This window comes from Procambarus clarkii, chromosome 70 (genome assembly GCF_040958095.1).
Source record: "Procambarus clarkii isolate CNS0578487 chromosome 70, FALCON_Pclarkii_2.0, whole genome shotgun sequence".
NCBI classification, from domain to species: Eukaryota; Metazoa; Arthropoda; class Malacostraca; order Decapoda; family Cambaridae; genus Procambarus; species Procambarus clarkii.
Window position 1 is genome coordinate 21,773,409 of NC_091219.1, and position 21,571 is coordinate 21,794,979.

The 21,571-nt window shown below is 42.8% G+C and overlaps 1 protein-coding gene across 1 annotated transcript; it reads right to left on the reverse strand.

The window, feature by feature from the left end:
* Window positions 1-336: 336 nt before the first annotated feature.
* LOC138355996 (uncharacterized) lies at window positions 337-651 on the reverse strand. The gene has a single exon (XM_069311541.1). The coding sequence runs from the start codon at window positions 649-651 to the stop codon at window positions 337-339; it is 315 nt and encodes a 104-aa protein (XP_069167642.1).
* Between the last annotated feature and the right edge of the window lie 20,920 nt (window positions 652-21,571).

The window sequence follows — 21,571 nt, forward strand, 5'->3', positions numbered from 1 at the left end:
AGGTTAGTTTAGTTTGTCGAAGAAACACAAGTAAAAAATAGTTTTCCCAGTTTGTCTAACTCAATGGTTCAGATTTCTACTTTCTAATTTCGCTGTACGTCGGTATATATACTATGGTTCTCTTCATTACTATAAGTACTACCAAAACAGGAGGAGGGGCTGAATAAAGAATTTTTGTAACGACTCATTCATATTAACCGTTCATTTGGTCGTTTATTCGTCCACGTACTTGGCATCTTATTCAGCCATGTTTATATTAACATTATTTTTATCCGGTGCAATATATGAGCCACATACTAATATAGTATTACGAGCTACGATTAACTGCTTATTACGTCAATCTTCTTTACTACTTACAGTCATATTACTACTTACAGTCATATTACTACTTACAGTCATATTACTACTTACAGCCTCATTACTACTTACAGTCATATTACTACTTACGGTCATATTACTACTTACAGTCATATTACTACTTACAGTCATATTACTACTTACAGTCATATTACTACTTACAGTCATATTACTACTTACAGTCATATTACTACTTACAGTCATATTACTACTTACAGTCATATTACTACTTACAGTCATATTACTACTTACAGTCTCATTACTACTCTCAGCCTCATTACTACTTACAGTCATAATACTACTGGAAAGAGATGTGGTTGTCTTGCCTATATACTGAATTCTTTGAGGCTTACAGTCCCCAAGTGGGCATTTGAAGGCATAGACGACGTTGGTCTCTTTTAAAGCGCTCTGCTTTGTGTCTGGAGAGTTTCTCATGAGTAGGCTGGCCATTTTCTTGGTTTTATAGTAGATCATCAATTGTATCTTCTGATTTTTGTCTGTAGGGATAACGTTTCTATTAACAATATCTTTCAGGACCCTTTCCTCCGTTTTATGAGCTGTGGAAAAGAAGTTCCTGTAAAATGTCTAATAGGGGGTACAGGTGTTGTGTTAGTTGTCTCTTCAGAGGTTGCATGGCGTTTCACCTTGCCTTCTTATGATGTCTTCAACGAAACCATTGGAGAAGCCGTTGTTGACTAGGACCTGCCTTATCCTACAGAGTTCTTCATCGACTTGCTTCCATCCTGAGCTTTGGCTGACCCCATCTACTTGCTTATACATGTGCCCATCCGGACTCAAGAAGGGTGCCTCTTTAGTACAAGCTTGGAGTAGTTTCCTTAGAATGTTTCGCCATGGGTTCTCCCCTAGGTGTCCTGTTTGCGAACTTCTACATGGGTACCATCGAACAAAAGGTCTTAGTCGACATGAACTTGAAACCGGCCATATACTGCAGGTATGTTGACGACATTTTTACACAGGTACCTGATGTCAGACATCTGCATGGAGCTGAAGGAGGCATTTGAGCGGAATTTTGTGTTGCGTTTCACTTACGAGATAGGAGAAGGATGGGAAGCTGCCCTTTCTAAATGTAACAGTCATGGAAAGGAGCGGAGGTTTCCACACTGCAGTCTACACTAAGGAAACAAACATAGGAATGTGCCTCAGTGCCAACAGTGACTGCCCAGACAGGTACAAGAGGAGTGTCATTAACGCTTATGTCGACCGTGCTCTCAGCCACAACTCAGGATGGAAGCAAGTCGATGAAGAACTCTGTAGGGATAAGGCAGGTCCTAGTCAACAACGGCTTCTCCAATGGTTTCGTTGAAGACATCATAAGAAGGAAAGTGAAACGCCATGCACAGTGCAATATGTAACTATAAGCTGCAGTCACGTAATAGATAGATGGAAAGATGAGTAGATTAATGGATTGATGTATTGATTGATAGGTGGAAGGCTAGACGGATAGATAGATGAATAGAAAAATTGATAGATAGATGGATGTATTGACCGATAGATGGGATAAACCGTTTAGATTGATTGACCGATGGATACATGGATATAGATAGATGGATGGAGTGATTAGATGAATGGATAGATGGATAAATAGATGCATAGATAGGCAGGTAAAGAGTTAGATAAAAAGATAGATAGATAGATAGATAGGAAGGATTGCTGCTTCTTGGTTTGAGATTCTTAAAACTTCCAAGAACCACAAAAAAGTTACTTGTGATTTCAATACAGCGACGCCATACATGTCATGTAAGATGGAATCGAAATTATCTCCAGCAAAATTTCCAGCATCCTAGGCCAGGTTGCTAGATTGACGGTATCGTAAATTTTTGCCGCGAGATTGGATCCCCAGTGATCCAATGAAGTTACTGTAACCAGTGGAGCAATCAGAGTCAATCCAAGTGTATCATCACCACAAAAATTTGGCTGAAATATTCCTGTTTTCGAGCTGTCAGTCAGTCCAACAAAATTCAAACAAATGGTAAAAAATGTTAATTTTAAAGTGCTAACTTTTGCGAATTTAAATGCGAACTTTTGAGGATTTAAAATACAAACATAAAATGTTCACTTGTTTGAGAAGGGTCCACGATGCTGTAGTGTTTTGTTTAATTTGGTTTTGGGAGGATATATATATATATATATATATATATATATATATATATATATATATATATATATATATATATATATATATATATATATATATATATATATATATATATATATTTTTACTGTTGATGGTAGCTGAAATTATGAGTTATGGCTACTAGGTACTATATATATATATATATATATATATATATATATATATATATATATATATATATATATATATATATATATATATATATATATATATATAAAGTATATTTTGGTAGCAGTTTTTCCTGTAGACATATATTATTAAATATGACCGAAAAAGTAAGATTAATAATTCTAACACAAATTTTCTCAATGTTTCTTTTATTTCTTTTCACTGTTGATGGTAGCTGAAAAATCAATTCTCCAAAATTCATTTTTATTTCTAGTCTGACGCGACACTTGAACGCGTTTCGTAAAACTTATTACATTTTCAAAGACTTTAGTTTACACACACACAACTATAACTAAACAGAGTTTAAACAGCTTCGATTTTATACCTGCATTTGGGTGAGGTGATATGTTACAACAGTTTTGGATGAGGTGAAAACAAACTTTTGACCAACACAAGACAGAACACGAAACAATGGGTATAATATTTTGTAAGTTAAAGGGAAGAATGGAAGTAACTGCATAGGGCCTATTGGCCCATATTTCTTGATGCTTCTATAGTTGGTGCGGAGTCTTGAAGTGGGTAGAATATAGTTGTGCATTAATTGGCTGTTGATTGCTGGTGTTGACTTCTTAATGTGTAGTGTCTCGCAGATATCAAGCCGCCTGCTATCGCTGTATCTATCGATGATTAAAGTGTTTTTTGTGAAGACTTCTCTGGTGATGGTCTGGTTGTAGGAAGAGATTATATGTTCCTTAATGGAGCCCTGTTGCTTATGCATCGTTAATCGCCTGGAAAGAGATGTTGTTGTCTTGCCTATATACTTAATTATTTGAGGCTTACAGTCCCCAAGTGGGCATTTGAAGGCATAGACGACATTGGTCTCCTTTAAAGCGTTCTGCTTTGTGTCTGGAGAGTTTCTCATGAGTCGGCTGGCCGTTTTCTTGGTTTTATAGTAGATCGTCAATTGTATCTTCTTATTTTTGTCTGTAGGGATAACGTTTCTATTAACAATATCTTTCAGGACCCTTTCCTCCGTTTTGTGAGCTGTGGAAAAGAAGTTCCTGTAAAATAGTCTAATAGGGGGTACAGGTGTTGTGGTGTTGGGGGTACAGGTGTTGTGGTGTTGGGGGTACAGGTGTTGTGGTGTTGGGGGTACAGGTGTTGTGGTGTTGGGGGTACAGGTGTTGTGGTGTTGGGGGTACAGGTGTTGTGGTGTTGGGGGTACAACCGTTTATTTTTTCCAGGCACTGGTTCGGGTTTGCATTTTATAGCTGTTTTTCCCAGCTTATTTCTGCGAGGTTTACTTGGTTTATTTGCTCCCAGTTAATCTGTTTATTGCTAAAGTTGAAATTGCTGAATTCTCCTCCCCTGGAACTCGGGATTGGTTGTGCAGGTCTGCTCCCCATGTTTGTCAGAACTTCAGTTAGGTTGTGATCTGAGTAACTGGTATTTGTAATCATTATGTTCCTGATCAGTTCATCATTATTAGTGAAAATGAGGTTCAACGTGTTCTCTTTTCTAGTTGGTTCAACTATTCGTTGTTTTAAGGCAAATCTGTCCCAAATCCGTAGCAGGTCATTTGCATGTGCCTGTTCATTTTGGGTTCTTCCTGATATTCTCTCTAATATAACTGTATTAGCTAGGTGCTTCCATTTCAGGTGCCGTAGGTTAAGATCTAAATATACACTATACAACAATATACCTAGTGAAAATATTTTTATTTTAGAGCCAAGTAATTAATTTACTGAGGTGAGCTCGTTAGCTCATGGTTGTAACCGTACCTGCAGTATAAAGGCTCATCTCTAATCATGATCAAGTCTGGTGGGAACGGTCTGAACACCAGTGCCTGCAACACTGTCATAACGTTAGTGGTCTTACTGTTTTGTACAAGGTCAAAATCCTCAAAGTTCCGCACCTGACCCAACTCTATGGATTACCAGTAGTTGCTACCCGTAGCACTAGGCTCTCAACCTTCAATAGTCTCATGCTGGAAGTGCCGTTCTCAAGAACATCACTCCATCAGCGACTATTCTTTCCTAGGCTGACTCATATCTGGAACTTGTTTGCTCAACAGGTTTATACATGGGACATCAGATCAACTGATCACATGAAGGCTCTGGCACACAGTTGGCTACATGATCATCCTATTCCTTACATGAGTGTTATCTAATGTTGTTAATGAATACAGACTTTTCCTACTGATGCATATAAGAGACTCATAAAATAATGTGCCTCCAGGAGTAGGTTTCAACTGAGATGAGGTAGGATTACAGCTCTTGTTTGCAGTTTCACCGGGTTCCTTATATGATAGTTCCCAATGTAATAGTTTCAAAGAGAGGCAGAGAGAGAGAGAGGCAGAGAGAGAGAGAGAGAGAGACAAACAGAGAGAGGGACAGAGACAGAGACAGAGAAAGAGAGAGGGAGAGGGAGAGGGAGAGGAAGAGGGAGAGAGAGAGAGAGAGAGAGAGAGAGAGAGAGAGAGAGAGAGAGAGAGAGAGAGAGAGAGAGAGAGAGAGAGAGAGAGAGTAATCCTGAGATTCTTCTTAAAGGGGAAGAGAAAATATTCTCGCCACGAGGAACATCATCACCCGTATGACTTTCACAGAAAGCCTTACACGAGCGGATATACAGTATTTGAAGGTACTTTTTTTCCCTGAAAAAGGGTACTAAAGCCGAGCTTGTGGGATAAAGACTGCCCGAAGCTAAGGGAATGACGCGATGGAATGGCTTTTGGAAATGGAAATCAAAGCTGCCTGTCTGCCCACTTTCGAAATGTAGAAAGAGAGAGAAAGCAGAGACAGACCGAGGATTGAGTGTGACAGAGAGAGACGCGAAAGAAACAGAAAATATTGGTAAGAGCAAGGAATTAAAAGAATGAGAGAAGAACGAAACTAACAGGACGTACAAATATATCAAATAAAGTGATAATGATGGATAATTTGGTAATAATGAATATAAAAAATCAGAAGACAAATGTAGAACGTAAAAATATTTAGAATTCGCATAATAATTTTAAAATAATTTGCAGAAAAGATATTTACTAAACAGACAGAGAGAAGGAACGATGAGGAGTATAAAAAAGAAAGTAGGGAGATGTTAGAGAGAAAGAGAAGGACGAAGGATGATATATATATATATATATATATATATATATATATATATATATATATATATATATATATATATATATATAAATATATATATATATATATGTATATATATATATATAATAAAGAGCGATAGATATAAATGGAGTGTGAGATACCAGGTCAAGGGAAACAATAATAGATAAAATATATTCGAAAGAGTGATTAAAAAGACAGTAAAGGGTTGATAGGGAGAGGAGATAGGAGAGTAGAAGTAGGTGAGACACAAGAAAAGAATGGGGGAGGGTGAGAGGATGGGAAGAGATGGATGTAAATCAGTAGGAGACAGAAATTTTTGAAGTAGAAGCTAGACGTGTGGAGTTAGATATAAGAAGGAGGGGAGAAGCAGTGTTGTGAGGGGATAGCGAGTGAAGGGAGGGACTAGAGAGAGAAACGGGTGAGTAATAAGGGGATAGAGAAAGGAGAGGAAGGATGGAGAAAGGGTCGAAGCGTTAGAGAGGTGAGGAGGGTTAGAAGGGCTAAAGAGGACAGAGGGGCTAGAGAGGGGAGAGAGAGAGGGTAGAGGGGTTAGAAAGGTTAGAGAGGGTAGAGGGGAGTAGAGGGATCACATAGGGGTACAGCCAGCCGAGTGGCGATCAACATATAATGAGAAGATTACAGAAATCTGCATACAAGGGGAAACCCCAAATTGGTTAGCTTTAGTAAGTAAATTGCCGAAGACAAACAATGTTGCGCCCGAGGCAGCCGGGAGAATATACCTCCCTGTATCACAGCTTCTTCGACATACTCCAAGAGTATATTAAAGTATACCCGGGGACTCTGTCATAGCATACAAGACCCAACCATGTCATATACACCACAAAGGGAAAACCAAACTAAATCGAAATGAAATTTACATTCCCAGCAAGTAGTTTAATCAACGCTAAATCATATCTCAAGAAAGTAAGTGTGTTTAGCTGGACTCTTAATTCACACAGTGTCATCATGAATAACCTGGTATAATGACAGGTTCCATTTCACTAATTAAGTCGTTTAGTATACATTAGGATACATTAGACCTGCGTAAGTTGGGCGGATATTTTACGTGGTGCTGATATTGCAGTGTGGCAGACTTCCTAAGTGGAGGATAGGGGAGGGGGGAACTGGCTATGAGAAGAAGGGAGTGTTTTCTTGCTATGGTAGGGGAGGAGGTGTTTTGTTGCTATGGTGGATAAGGGGTGTTTTCTTGCTATTGGGGGAGAGGTGGTGTGCTCTTGCTACTGGGGGAGAGGTGGTGTGTTCTTGCTACTGGGGGAGAGGTGGTGTGCTCTTGCTATTGGGGGAGAGGTGGTGTGTTCTTGCTACTGGGGGAGAGGTGGTGTGCTCTTGCTACTGGGGGAGAGGTGGTGTGTTCTTGCTACTGGGGGAGAGGTGGTGTGCTCTTGCTATAGGGGGAGAGGAGGATGTTTTCATGCTATTGGGGAAGATGGGGTGTTTTCTTACAAAGGGGAAGGGGTTTTGTTCTTGCTATGGTGGAGAGGGAGAGGGTGGTTTTTTTTTGGAATTGTGAAGGGGGGTGTTGCTTCCTATGGTGGGGGGAGGAGGTGCTTTCTTGGTTTTATGGGGGAGGGGGGGGGGGTTTGTTGGTATGTGGGGGGAGGGGGTTTTATAGCTATTGTAGTTGCCTCCTTAGTTATCTTATCTTCCTTTGGAAACATTGATAATTCATTCCTTTAGTCAGTATATATTCTATTTTATATTTGCTTTATTATTTATTCTGTCTCTTCGTTTGACCCCAATTGATTCACAGGTCTAAGATCTTCATCATCTACCTCACTGAAACTCTGTCTTTTTTTCAGCCCGTTCTCGAACTTGCTTATAGTCAATATTTGGCTTATTAATAAGTGCATATGTGACTTACTAATTTATTGTGAATATTTGAGTTTACCTTGAAAAGCTGAATAGAAAACACTGACCTAACCTAACCTTCTTAGTATGTTAAGATAAGCATCTTATTGCTTCTTAATTACAGTTAATACTTAACCTATACCAATATTGATATTACAGTTTTATAAAAATAATAAAATACAGCTAAAATATTTAAATAAATTGTAAAGTAACTCAAGATATTGTCAAAATTTTATATAAAATCTCTATTGTTCAATAAAACTTAAAAATATTTTTTTAATATTAAAACTGGTGTATAGTGAATCATTATGAAGAGTTTTTACCTGAAAAACAAAATATAACTTAAAATATACCATATATGTACTTACTAATATGCCAAATATTGACTATAAGCAATAACTCATATATGTACTGTCTTGTGCGAGAGTGGGTTGCCTTTTTTTCTATAAATGTTACCCTCTCAGTGTTTTCATTCCCCATCCCAGTACATTTAACCATTTTCACACCCAAACCTTTTTTCTCCTGCACAACTCTCTCGTCCTCTTCATCCTCCACCTCCTCCTCCTCCTCCTCCTCCTCCTCCTCCTCCTCCTCCTCCTCCTCCTCCACTATCTCCTCCTCCTCCTCCTCCACCACCTCCTCCTCTTCCTCCTCCCCCTTTCTCTGCTCAGCAGCAATATGACTGTAAAAATTACAGGGCGGTGGAGAATTTGTGTTAAAACGCGCCAGCCACGCCGTGAGACAAGGCAGATGCAAAACGCTACATATTTTCAGCCCGGCTGCTCTTACGTGCATCCCTCTACCAAATATTTTTGCGACTTTAGTTTTTCAGTAGACCATTAGTGAGATGTTGGCTCCCAGCTGCCCAGGGTTCCTTAGTGTTAGTTCCTGGCCGTAGGCAGGCGCTCACCTCTAGTTATTCTGGGGTTTATTATTATTATTATTATTATTATTAATGTTATCATTATTATTATTATTATTATTATTATTATTATTATTATTATTATTATTATCATTATTATTATTATTATTAAGAGAAAAATCACACTTACGTGATGTGTCAATGAGCAAATCTGAAGGAGCCGTGATGAGGATTCGAACTTTTGCACTGAATTTTCCCAGGCACACACACGCCCCTGACAATTTGGCCAGTGTGAAATCGTGGTTTGGCTTCAGTGGAAGCCTCAAGAATCCTCGATGGTTCAGTAGGACTCCAGGTTGCAATCCAGGTTACACAACCATGTTGTGGTCTAGTTGTCTGGGGCGCGTGTCCCTAGGAACTCCCAGCGCACAGGCTCGAATCCTCATCACAGCCCCTACAGATGTCTCATTGATACATCACGGTAGTGTAGGCCATGAGGCCTTTAGGGCGACGGCCTCACTTCATGCAGGTCTGCGTTCAATCCCCGACCGTCCAAGTGGTTTAGCACCAATCCTCCCTATCCTATCTCAAATACTTATCCTGACCCTTTCCCAGGTCCATATAGTCGCAATGGCTTGGCGCTTCCCCCTAAAAACTTCCCTCCCTTCCTACGGTATTCCTCATTATTATTTTTATTTTTATTATTATTATTATTATTATTATTATTATTATTATTATTATTGTTATTATTAATAGTAGCTAGTACTCAAGTGCTCCAAATCTGCATTTCTATCTGTGTGCTTTTTGTAGTTTTCCTGTTTCTGTGTCATCACCATGGGAGGACGGCTGTGTGTGTCGTCACCATGGGAGGCCTGCTGTGTGTGTCGTCACCATGGGAGGCCGGCTGTGTGTGTCGTCACCATGGGAGGCCGGCTGTGTGTGTCGTCACCATGGGAGGCCTGCTGTGTGTGTCGTCACCATGGGAGGCCGGCTGTGTGTGTCGTCACCATGGGAGGCCTGCTGTGTGTGTCGTCACCGTGGGAGGACGGCTGTGTGTCGTCACCATGGGAGGCCGGCTGTGTGTGTCGTCACCGTGGGAGGACGGCTGTGTGTCGTCACCATGGGAGGACGGCTGTGTGTGTCGTCACCATGGGAGGCCGGCTGTGTGTGTCGTCACCATGGGAGGCCTGCTGTGTGTGTCGTCACCATGGGAGGACGGCTGTGTGTGTCGTCACCATGGGAGGCCTGCTGTGTGTGTCGTCACCGTGGGAGGCCTGCTGTGTGTGTCGTCACCATGGGAGGACGGCTGTGTGTGTCGTCACCATGGGAGGCCTGCTGTGTGTGTCGTCACCATGGGAGGCCTGCTGTGTGTGTTTTGTACAAGTACAAAAATTACAGGTAAAAAAAAAATTCTATCCATCCCGTGTTTAAATGGATTTATTTAAAATCCATGACTCTCAGAAGCCACTTTCTTCCACGGCCTCGCTGCCATTACTCTGTCTGTCTGTCTGTCTGTCTGTCTGTCTGTCTGTCTGTCTGTCTGTCTGTCTGTCTGTCTGTCTGTCTGTCTGTCTGTCCTTTCCTTCCGTTTACCACATTTATCGTTCTCTTCTAAGTGCTTCTGTATCATCTGCTACTCTCGGCGTTATGTTGACCACCTTTCCCTTATCAATGACAACATCCGCAGTCATCGAATTATGTCTTAAATCATCACCCCGTCCGAGTTTCACGCTCCACACCCTTCCTCAGCACCCCCTCCTCCACACCCCTTCCTCAGCACTCCCCTGCTCCCTCTTCAGCATCCCCTCCTCAGCTACCCCCTCCCCTCCCTCTCCCCTCCCATCTTTAGCTTTGCACCATCACCCCTCGCCAGAATTCTGCCTCATTTACCTGTCCCCGGTTCCCAGTCAGTCCCATTTCCATCTTTCTCCTTTCCCCTTGCGAGCGCTCACCCATCCCTATCTCACCCCTTCCCTGCTCACACTTCCTTGGACCTCTAGAGTTCCACCTTTACCTCACCTCTACCAAACTTCCTCCCCCCCTACTTGTCTCATCCCTCCTCCACTTCCCCTCTAGCTTTACCCCTCCACATCAACCCCCCCCCCCGCATCAACCCCTTGCAATGAATATTAAATCCGCTGTCAATAGCATTTCCATCAGGCTTCGATAATTCAGTTTGAACACTCGTGCGTCACGACAAACATTCATCTCTAAATTATAGCAAGTTCAGCGCATCCAAGATTTATCTCTGGATTCCCGATTTCCCCCTCACTCTCCGATGATGGGAGAGGGGGTGATAGGGTGAAGGGAGAGGGAAGGGGAGAGGAGAGAGAGAGGAAACGAAGCAGGGGCGCGACAGAGGCTGCTGTGGAGTTTTTCTTTGAAGTCGCAGTATCGTGTACTAGGGCTCACTTGGCCTCACTTCGTATTTAACAAGTGATCTCTGAATTCTGGAAATAGATCGCTAGTGCAATAGATCGCAATAGATTTCTCTGTCCGGCCCAACTCCTGGCCCTGCCCGACCCTCTGAAGACGATCGCAATAGATTTCTCTGTCCGGCCCAACTCCTGGCCCTGCCCGACCCTCTGAAGACTTTGTATTGATGATAATCAGACCTTTTTACAATCAGTGTAAAGTGTACTAATGTTTATCTGCTCTGTAAATAGTTTGTCAAATTTTTGAGGACTGTGTGTATGTTGTTAGTGTTCTTGCAAAGATGTATAATAGTGTAATTTTATCTAAGTTTGTGAGTATTATATTGGTATCCTTTCTTAAGTAATGTATAACAAGCAGTACCCGGTAACGCGTTGCTGTGGCTCAGCAACGAATGTGCGATGCTGAGCCACAGCAATTTCTAAACTTGCAATCGGAAACATTGAAAAGGAATTCGTGACATATTTAGTATAGCGTATATGTTGCTATTATGTGCAACAGATGGCGCTGTTTTTCAAAAACGCATGTTTTTACCTGTCACAGGGGTGGCATCTATATTGTAGGTATATAAAAAGACGCGCCTATTCGAATGCAACGCTGTGTCAAAATTTGAAAGCAATCGGTAATGAAATTTTGGAGATTACAGCGTGTGTTGCTCTTACGTCCAACAGATGGCCTGCTTATTTTCATATCATTCTTTCTCTATCTTCATTCACTCCATCTTCTTAAGATTATTTTGAGATGATTTTTGGGCATAGCGTCCCCGAGGCCCGGTCCTCGACCAGGCCTCCTTTTTGTTACACAACCCCAGGAAGCAGCCCATACCAGCTGTCTAACCCCCAGGTACCTATTTACTGCTAGGTAACAGGGGCATCAGGATGAAAGAAACTCTGCCCATTTGTTTCCACTCAGACGGTGGTGACGAGTCTGTAACAGTGTGTGTGTGTGTGTGTGGGTGTGTGTGTACTCACCTAGTTGTTCTCACCTAGTTGTGCTAGCGGGGGTTGAGCTCTGGCTCTTTGGTCCCGTCTCTCAACTGTCAATCAACAGGTGTATAGATTCTTGAGCCTACTGGGCTCCATCATATCTACATTTGAAACTGTGTATGGAGTCAGCCTCCACCACGTCACTTTCTAGTGCATTCCATTTACTAACTACTCTGACGCTGAATGTTTTTTCTAATGTCTGTGTGGCTCATTTGGGTACTCAGCTTCCACCTGTGTCCCCTTGTGCGTGTACCACCCGAGTTAAATAATCCATCCTTGTCTACCCTCTCAATTCCCCTGATAATCATATATGTGGTGGTCATGTCTTCCCGAGATCTTCTGTCTTCCAGCGACATGGGGTACAGTTCGCTCAGCCTTTCCTCATAACTCATGCCTCTTAGTTCTGGGACTAAACTAGTGGCATACCTCTGAACTTTTTCCAGTTTCGTGTTTTGCATGACAAGGTACGGGCTCCATGATGGGCCGCATACTCCAGTATTGGCCTTACATACGTGATATTGAAGGTTCTGAAAGATTCCTTACACAAGTTTCTGAAGGCAGTTCTGATGTTAGCCAGTCTCGCATACGCCGCCAATGTTATTCTTTTGATGTGGGCTTCAGGAGACAGGTTTGGTGTGATATGAATCCCTAGGTCTTTCTCTCTGTTAGTTTCGTGAAGGACTTCATCTCCTATTCTGTATCCAGTGTCTGGTCTCCTATTTCCTTCCTCTAGTTTCATTACCTTACATTTACTTGGGTTGGACTTTAGTAGCCATTTGTTGGACCATCCATTCAGTTTGTTTAGGTCATCTTGTAGCCTCATACTATCTTCCTCCGTTTTAATCCTCCTCATAATTTTTGCATCGTCCGTAAACATTGAGAGGAACGAGTCTATTCCCTCTGGGAGATCATTTATATATATCAGGAACAATATAGGTCCAAGAACCGATCCCTGATGGACTCCACTGTCGATCCCGATCCCTGATGGACAGTGAATCACTGTCTGCTGTTACTTAGGTACTCTCTTATCCAGTGGGGTACCTTCCCTTCCACTCCAGCCTGCATCTCCAGTTTATGTACCAGTTTCTTATGTGGTACTGTGCCAAAGGCTTTCTGGCAATCCAAAAATATGCAGTCTGCCCAACCCTTTCTATCTTGTCTGATTTTTGTTGCCTGGTCATAGAATTCAATCAATCCTGTGAGGTATGATCTGCCATCCCTGAACCCCTGCTGATGTTTTGATACAAAGTTATTCCGCTCCAGATGTTCCACTAGTTTTTTCGCACAATCTTCTCCATCACTTTGCATGGCATGCAAGTTAGGGACACTGGCTTGTAGTTCAGTGCCTCCTGACTATCACCCTTCTTGAATATCGGGACTACATTAGACGTCTTCCAAGTTTTGTCAGTTCACCTTTTATCAGTGATTTGTTGTACACCATGGAGAGTGGCTGACACAAAACTTCAGCTCCCTCTTTCAGTTTCCAAGGTGTGTGTGTGTGTGTGTGTGTGTGTGTGTGTGTGTGTGTGTGTGTGTGTGTGTGTGTGTGTAATTAACGTTTGGAACTCTGCAACACTCACAATCAAACACTACTACGCTGTGCAAGACATATTATAATGGTGAGTGTAACTCAGCACATCTTACGGTGATAGTGAAGGTGTGTTGTCTTGACAATATTTACACACATGGTTACCAGTTTCCTACCTCTGTCTGTCTGTCTATCTCAGTCTGTCTGCCTGTTTATGTAGGTCTCTGTCTGTCTATCTGTCTCTGTCTGTCTACCTCTCTCTCTCTCTCTCTCTCTCTCTCTCTCTCTCTCTCTCTCTCTCTCTCTCTCTCTCTCTCTCTCTCTCTCTCTCTCTCTCTCTCTCTCTCTCCCTCTCTCTTTCTCTCCTCATTCATTCCTTCTTTTTTTTCCTCTCTCTCTTTATCATTCATATTTTTCCATCACTCTATCCCTCCCTCCCTTCGTGCCATGTTCTGTGCTTTCAGGCAGCATTAACTATTCAGACCGGTGCGGATTACAGCCTTGGTGCCAGCATCCCCCAGCACCGACACCACCACGACTTGTGTGTGTGTACTCACCAGGTGCTTGTACTCACCTAGTTGTGCAGGCGGGTGTTGAGCTCTGGCTCTTTGGTCCCGTCTTTCAACTGTCAATCAACTGGTGTACAGATTCTGGAACCTACTGGGCTCTGTCATATCTACATTTGAAACTGTGTATGTAGTCAGCCTTCACCACATTACTACTTAATGCATTTCATTTGTTAACTACTCTGACACTGAAGTAATTCTTTCTAATGTCTCTGTGGGCTCATTTTGGGTACTAAATTTTCACCTGTATCCCTTAGTTCGTGTTCCACCCATGCTAAGGAGTTTGTCTTTGTCCACCCTGTCAATTAGCTCTGAGAATTTTGTAGGTGGTTATCATGTCTTTCCTTATTCTTCTGTTTTCCAGAGACGTGAGGTCCAGTTCACTTAGCCTTTCCTCGTAGCTCATACCTCTCAGTTCCGGGACTCGTCTGGTGGCATACCTCTGAATCTTCTCTAAATTTATCTTGTGTTTAACTAGGTATGGACTCCAGGCTGGTGCTATATACTCCAGTATTGGTCTGACATAAGTGGAATACAAGGTCCTGAACGATTCCTTACTCAAGTTTCTTAAGGCAGATCTTAAGTTGGACAATCTAGCATATGCCGCTGATGATATCCTAATTATGTGGGCTTCTGGGGACACGTTCGGTATCATATAAACTGCCCAGATCTTTCTCTCTTTTTTACTCATGCAGGATTTCACCTCCCAGATGGTACCTTGTGTTCAGCCTTCTGCAGAGAGAGAGAGAGAGAGAGAGAGAGAGAGAGAGAGAGAGAGACCTGGGTGGTTGATATCTCGCCAGACCTGTCCCCCGAAGCCCACATCAAGAAGATAATTTCAGCGGCATATGCCAGGTTGGCCAACATATGAATGGTCTTTAGAAACTTGTGTAAGGAATCATTTAGAATATTGTATACCACGTATGTCAGACCAATCCTGGAGTCCATATCTCGTCAAGCATAAAAATAAATTGGAGAATGTTCAGAGAATGACCAGACTAGTACCTGAACTGAGGGTCATGAGCTATAAGGAGAGACTACGGGAATTAACCTCACATCGTTGTAAGACAGGAGAGTTAAGGGGGCATGATCACCACATATAAGATACAAATAAGAACTGATAGGGTAGACAAAGACAGTTTATTTAACACAAGAGGCACACGCACTAGGGGGGATACAGGTGGAAATTGGGTGCCCGGATGAGCCATAAAGACATTAGAAATATTTTGTTTGTATCAGAGTATTTAATAAATGGAATGCATTAGGCAGTGATGTGGTGGAGGCTGACTCCATATACAGTTTCAAATGTAGGTATGATAGAGCCCAGTAGGCTCAGGAATCTGTACACCAGTTGATTGACAGTTGAGAGGCGGGACCAAAGAGTCGAAGCTTAACCTTGCAAGCACAAGTAGATGAGTACACACCCAGTCTCTATCTTTCGTAACGCTAATCCAGTTATGGAGAATTACGCCTCACCTGGCAGCCTTCCTAACAATAAAATAATAAGATATTCCATTCTCGCCTTTTCTCTCGCTGCTTCAGCACTAGCGCCCCGGAAGTTAACAATATCAACAGAAAAGAAGAAAAGCAAGTAGTTATTTCTCTAAAGCAAACGGCGCAACTTGGGGCAACTGCCCTTGCCGAAGAGATAGACCACTTTTAGCCAAACGAGGCTGAAAGTTTGTGAGATAACTTTTTAAACAACTTTTCATATCCTTTAAAGTGGCAAGATGTGACCCAGTTTATACACTGGCGATGACAGAGCGCCGTTGTGCTCTGTCAACAGCATCACCCACCCCGTCTGTTCCTGTATCATCCGCCCCGTCTACTACAGTATCATCCACCATGTCTGCTACGGTATCATCCTCCATGTCTGTTCCTGTATCATCCACCCAGTCTGCTACAGTATCATCCACCCTGTCAACTACAGTATCATCCACCATGTCTGTTCCAGTATCATCCACCCGTCTACTACAGTACCATCCACCCGTCTACTACAGTATCATCCACCCGTCTACTACAGCATCATCCACCACGTCAACTACAGTATCATCCACCACGTCTACTACAGTATCATTTGGGGGCCTCGTAGCCTGGTGGATAGCGCGCAGGATTCGTAATTCTGTGCCGCGGGTTCGATTCCCGCACGAGGCAGAAACAAATGGGCAAAAGTTTCTTTCACCCTGAATGCCCCTGTTACCTAGCAGTAAATAGGTACCTGGGAGTTAGTCAGCTGGCTTCCTGGGGGTGGAGGCCTGGTCGAGGACCGGGCCGCGGGGACACTAAAGCCCCGAAATCATCTCAAGATAACCTCAAGATAACCCCGTCAACTACAGTATCATCCACCCCGTCAACTACAGTATCATCCACCCCGTCTACTCCGGCATCACCGCACACCTTCCCAATGAACTGTGACACCATCCTACATAGAAACATGTTAACATCCCGGGGTGGGAGCATGTTAACATCCCGGGCGGGAGCATGTTAACATCCCGGGTGGGAGCATGTTAACATCCCGGGGTGGGAGCATGTTAACATCCCTGGTGGGAGCATGTTAACATCCCGGGTGGGAGCATGTTAACATCCCGGGGTGGGAGCATGTTAACATCCCGGGTGGGAGCATGTTAACATCCCGGGTGGGAGCATGTTAACATCCCGGGGTGGGAGCATGTTAACATCCCGGGTGGGAGCATGTTAACATCCCGGGGTGGGAGCATGTTGACATCCCGGGGTGGGAGCATGTTAACATCCCGGGTGGGAGCATGTTAACATCCCGGGGTGGGAGCATGTTAACATCCCGGGTGGGAGCATGTTAACATCCCGGGGTGGGAGCATGTTGACATCCCGGGGTGGGAGCATGTTAACATCCCGGGTGGGAGCATGTTAACATCCCAGGGTGGGAGCATGTTAACATCCCGGGGTGGGAGCATGTTAACATCCCGGGTGGGAGCATGTTAACATCCCGGGTGGGAGCATGTTAACATCCCGGGGTGGGAGCATGTTAACATCCCGGGTGGGAGCATGTTAACATCCCGGGGTGGGAGCATGTTGACATCCCGGGGTGGGAGCATGTTAACATCCCGGGTGGGAGCATGTTAACATCCCGGGGTGGGAGCATGTTAACATCCCGGGTGGGAGCATGTTAACATCCCGGGGTGGGAGCATGTTGACATCCCGGGGTGGGAGCATGTTAACATCCCGGGTGGGAGCATGTTAACATCCCGGGTGGGAGCATGTTAACATCCCGGGGTGGGAGCATGTTAACATCCCGGGTCAGCGGATGGGGTGGTTCTGTCTCCATCAAACTTGCTCCATTAGAGTCGACCAAGGGCCTCCCCTCCCTTCCCCCCCCCACCCCCGGCCTTACACTACGGCTTTCGTTCTATTTTTTTTTTTCATTTTATTCCTTATTTTATTTAATAATTCGTATCCTTGCAAGGAGTTACAGTCTTCCTTTGCATGTTATTCCCGCATGTGTTGCTACACCTCTTCCTGGATCCCATACTAACGGTAGTGATATGTTGCACTCATAATTAATTCAAGAATTTCTAGCATTATATGGCCTAAGCAATCCTCTAAGTTAATTTTCATCTCCATTTACATGGTCTTCTCTCTCTCTCTCTCTCTCTCTCTCTCTCTCTCTCTCTCTCTCTCTCTCTCTCTCTCTCTCTCTCTCTCTCTCTCTCTCTCTCTCTCTCTCTCATACAACACGGAGGAATAAAGTGTCACTAAAATAATCACAGTTGATATTATCTTAATGCATTTCCCGTGTTGATCTTACCAGTGGATAAAGTTTCCTGTTGATGATATTGGATGAGAATCGTGGCTTGACTAGCTGAATGGAGAATTTGGACGCTGAATATAAATTCATATTCGCTTCAGCTGAATGGTATCGCGTGATGTAACTATGAGAAAATATTATTGCAATCCGTGGGGTTTAACTGGTAGTTCTAAACTGCACAGAAACTCTCACAACCCGCTGTACCATGACGGGCGTAAAAGAAGCTGAATCAGAATTGCTATTCTAGACTAACTTGGGGTTCAGAAGGCATCAGCTGGTGCCCACAATTTAGTTTTTAATGGCATCTCCGGCCACACTCACGCCAAGGTTATTGTTGTTGTTATAGATTCGCTATCTGGAACTAGAAGTTCCAAGTAGCACGGGCTATGGTGAGCCCGTCGTCACACGCCGAGGTAGTAGTTCCCCTCCTAACGCCACAGTCAAGGCACAATAAGAACATAAGAACATAAGAACAAAGGTAACTGCAGAAGGCCTATTGGCCCATACGAGGCAGCTCCTATCTATAACCATCCAATCCCACTCATATAATTGTCCAACCCACGCTTGAAACAATCGAGGGACCCCACCTCCACCACGTTACGCGGCAATTGGTTCCACAATTCAACAACAGAGCGTCGCAATATGCAGAGCGTCGTTGGTAAAGCCTTAACAGTATGAGACTTTTGTCCTACCAACCACGCTGTGGAGTCTCACAATATGGAAGGAACTCAAAAGTACCTTTTGGGTACTGTGAATTTAAACTTCCCCTGGAACACTACTAAGGTATCTGTCGTTAATACACTCCATCAACCTTATCATATAATGAGCAACAACAATAGTTTTAGTAAATAAAACTCAATTACTTATTTAAACTTTATTACTTTTACTACTTATTACAAAACTTTATTACTCAATAAATATAATTTATTGAGTAATAAAACGGGAAAGGGAACGTCCACGACAACCTCTTCACCCTTCTCTTCTCGAATTTTTCGATCTCATTATGCCTCTTCTAATCTCTACACCCCTACTCTACACCCCTACTCTACATCCCTACTCTACATCCCTACTCTACACCCCTACTCTACACCCCTACTCTACACCCTTACTCTACACCCTTACCTTACACACCTACTCTACACACCTACTCTACACACCTACTCTACAAGGGGATTTGTCCTAACATATCCCCTTTCCACTGTCCCCTCATCCTCCCTGCCATCTCCCACTCCCCCGTCCTAACAACCTCCTAACCAATTCCCCCTCCCCTGTCCCCCTTGTCCTCCACACCATTCTCTATTCCCCCTGTCCCCTCGTGTCCACCATCCTCCACTCCCGTCCCCTCATCCTCCCCACCATTCCCCACTCCCTTATCCGATGCATTCCCAAATGATCTGATGTTACCATCACTGAAATATAAGAAAAACAGTTAGAAAAAGAAGTGATGAACAATGAAAAAAAACTATACTCAAGAAATGAACGGTATGGTAAACAACACAGCTCAATTCCAACACAATGTCACACAAAATAATTAAATCAAAATGAAAATAAATCGAAATCTATGAAAATTCAATTTATCAGTGCAATCGGAAACATTGAAAGGGAATCGGAGCATATTTAGTGTGTCGTGTGTTGCTATTACATGCAACAGATGGCGCAGTTTTTCAAAAAACCTGTTTTTTCGTATGTTTTTTTATATAATGTTTTTTTCATATAATGTTTTTTCATTTTGTATAGGTATTACTATAAGCAGAGCTGTACAAAGGCTAGCGGCCCAGGGGTCTCTGGAATCACTCTCGCTTGGAGAATGTTGCATCAAACGCGGAATAAACAACGCGTCCAGCAATGGCATAGTATATAGAGCAACTGTGAAGGATGGTAAAAGAAAGCTGTGTGGCCAAACTGGCTTGTCGCAAAGACTCGGTCTGTTCAAGAATATCAATCAACATAAGAGATATATAAAATAGTTTGAAACTATGCATTGGGATCAAACTTGCTTCCCGGGACTTCCCAGGATCGCACATTTTCTCATACTCACGTTCCTGTGAGCTCAGTGGGAAGGGAGGATATTCTTTTCAGTCTTAATCTGCGATGGTGAGTCTTGGTCCTTGAATGGTTTTACTTGGAAATATTTTCAAAGCGGGAAACATGTCCTCATTCAGGACGTAGTCTATTCAGTAAGGAGGTGATTTCATTGTGCATTAAGTAAATTCGCTACATTTTCTTCCATCGTTCAGCCGGATCATAACCAAATTCGGAGCAGGAGAGAAGGTGGTAGAAAGGATCTCGTTACGACCTATTTATTGCATCTGTTCGGATCCCGGATTAGAGCAGTCTTACGCCTGCCTGCCTGTCGTAAGCTAATACAGTGAGTAGCCATGTGATTATCTGGGTTGACTGAGCCAGGACGACTCACCTCTCCATTCCCAACACGTTATCCTCGTCTCGACCTGCAGCTCCCAGCTATACACAGAGTAGTAACCGCCACCGGCTCTCTTTACAAGCGCTACGGAGTGTGTGTGTGGGGGGGGGTAAGATACTAAACAAAATCATCCAGCACATTCGGATATATATATATGAGTGCAACAGGCGGCAACACTGGTTATTATCTTGCAATGGGACCCGAGCAGCTGCTAATTGGCTTTTCGACCTAAGGTAATCCCTTTGACCTGATTAAACAGATAATACGCTGATTAGCTGGTGCGTCTAGTCAGATCATAGCGAGGATACCAGCCGTTTATAAGATTTAGTTTAATGAAATTGTTGAAGAACGTTGCATTAAGGTTATTATAGCATCTTGTGATCTTGCAAGTGAGTTACATTAAATTTTACAAATGGTTGCGGTACTAATGAGCTGACAAACACGCACTAGCTAATCTGTGAGTTATTATTGGTACGTTAACTTTTAACTAGTCAACTTAACGAAAGTGTCTCTGAAGAAGTAAGTACAAAATTATAAGTGTATTCTTGATATATGTACTTACCACACTTGGTTTGGCTGCTTCCCTGTAGATGGCAGCACCGCAGAGACAGGCAACACTACACGGAGGTCAATGTAGGTGTTAGCCAAAGTTTAACATATATGTATATATATATATATATATATATATATATATATATATATATATATATATATATATATATATATATATATATATATATATATATATGAGAGAGTTATCAATGTACCGATATATTAATAGCGTAACCAGCGCCCGGGTAAGAACTTCATTACAGGATGCTCGTTCTCGAACCAAGTCCATTCCATCGGTCGGTCGACCCCAACGCATTCATCAATTTTAACATGCTGTTTATTCAAAATTAAAATTTTCTCAAATATATATTAATATTGATGTATATTAGCATACTCTGCATATTTAGGCATTAATTAGGTTAGGTGTTTAGGTTCTGTTGGATATTATTTGCATTGTATTTGTAGTGCGTGGGTGAAGCATTTACAGCGTTGGGGTTCGAACAAAAGTCGTCAGCGAAGCACTGTTCGAAAAATGTTCGGACGTCATCAGTCGTGAGTCTTTTGTAACCCGTTTTTCATTCATAAACAGGGAGACTTGGCGGGTGCATGGAATCACTTTTGGCTTTGGATTATGAATACGGGCTGCTACAGTAGTCTACAGAGACGCAGAACACCCACCAAGCTAACTAAATGAACGTCAGCGTGGACAACTTCATCCTATAAAGTCCCCCCAATGGCTGAGGAGCGCGCTTCCGACTTGACTCCTGATAATCCTTCGCCTCGTTTCCCAACTCGCTATTTGCATTATAATTAATTCCCGCTTCGGG

Coding starts and splice junctions, on each gene's coding strand:
- LOC138355996 (XM_069311541.1), bottom strand. CDS start 651: ATGACTGTAAGTAGTAATGAGGCTGAGAGTAGTAATGAGACTGTAAGT.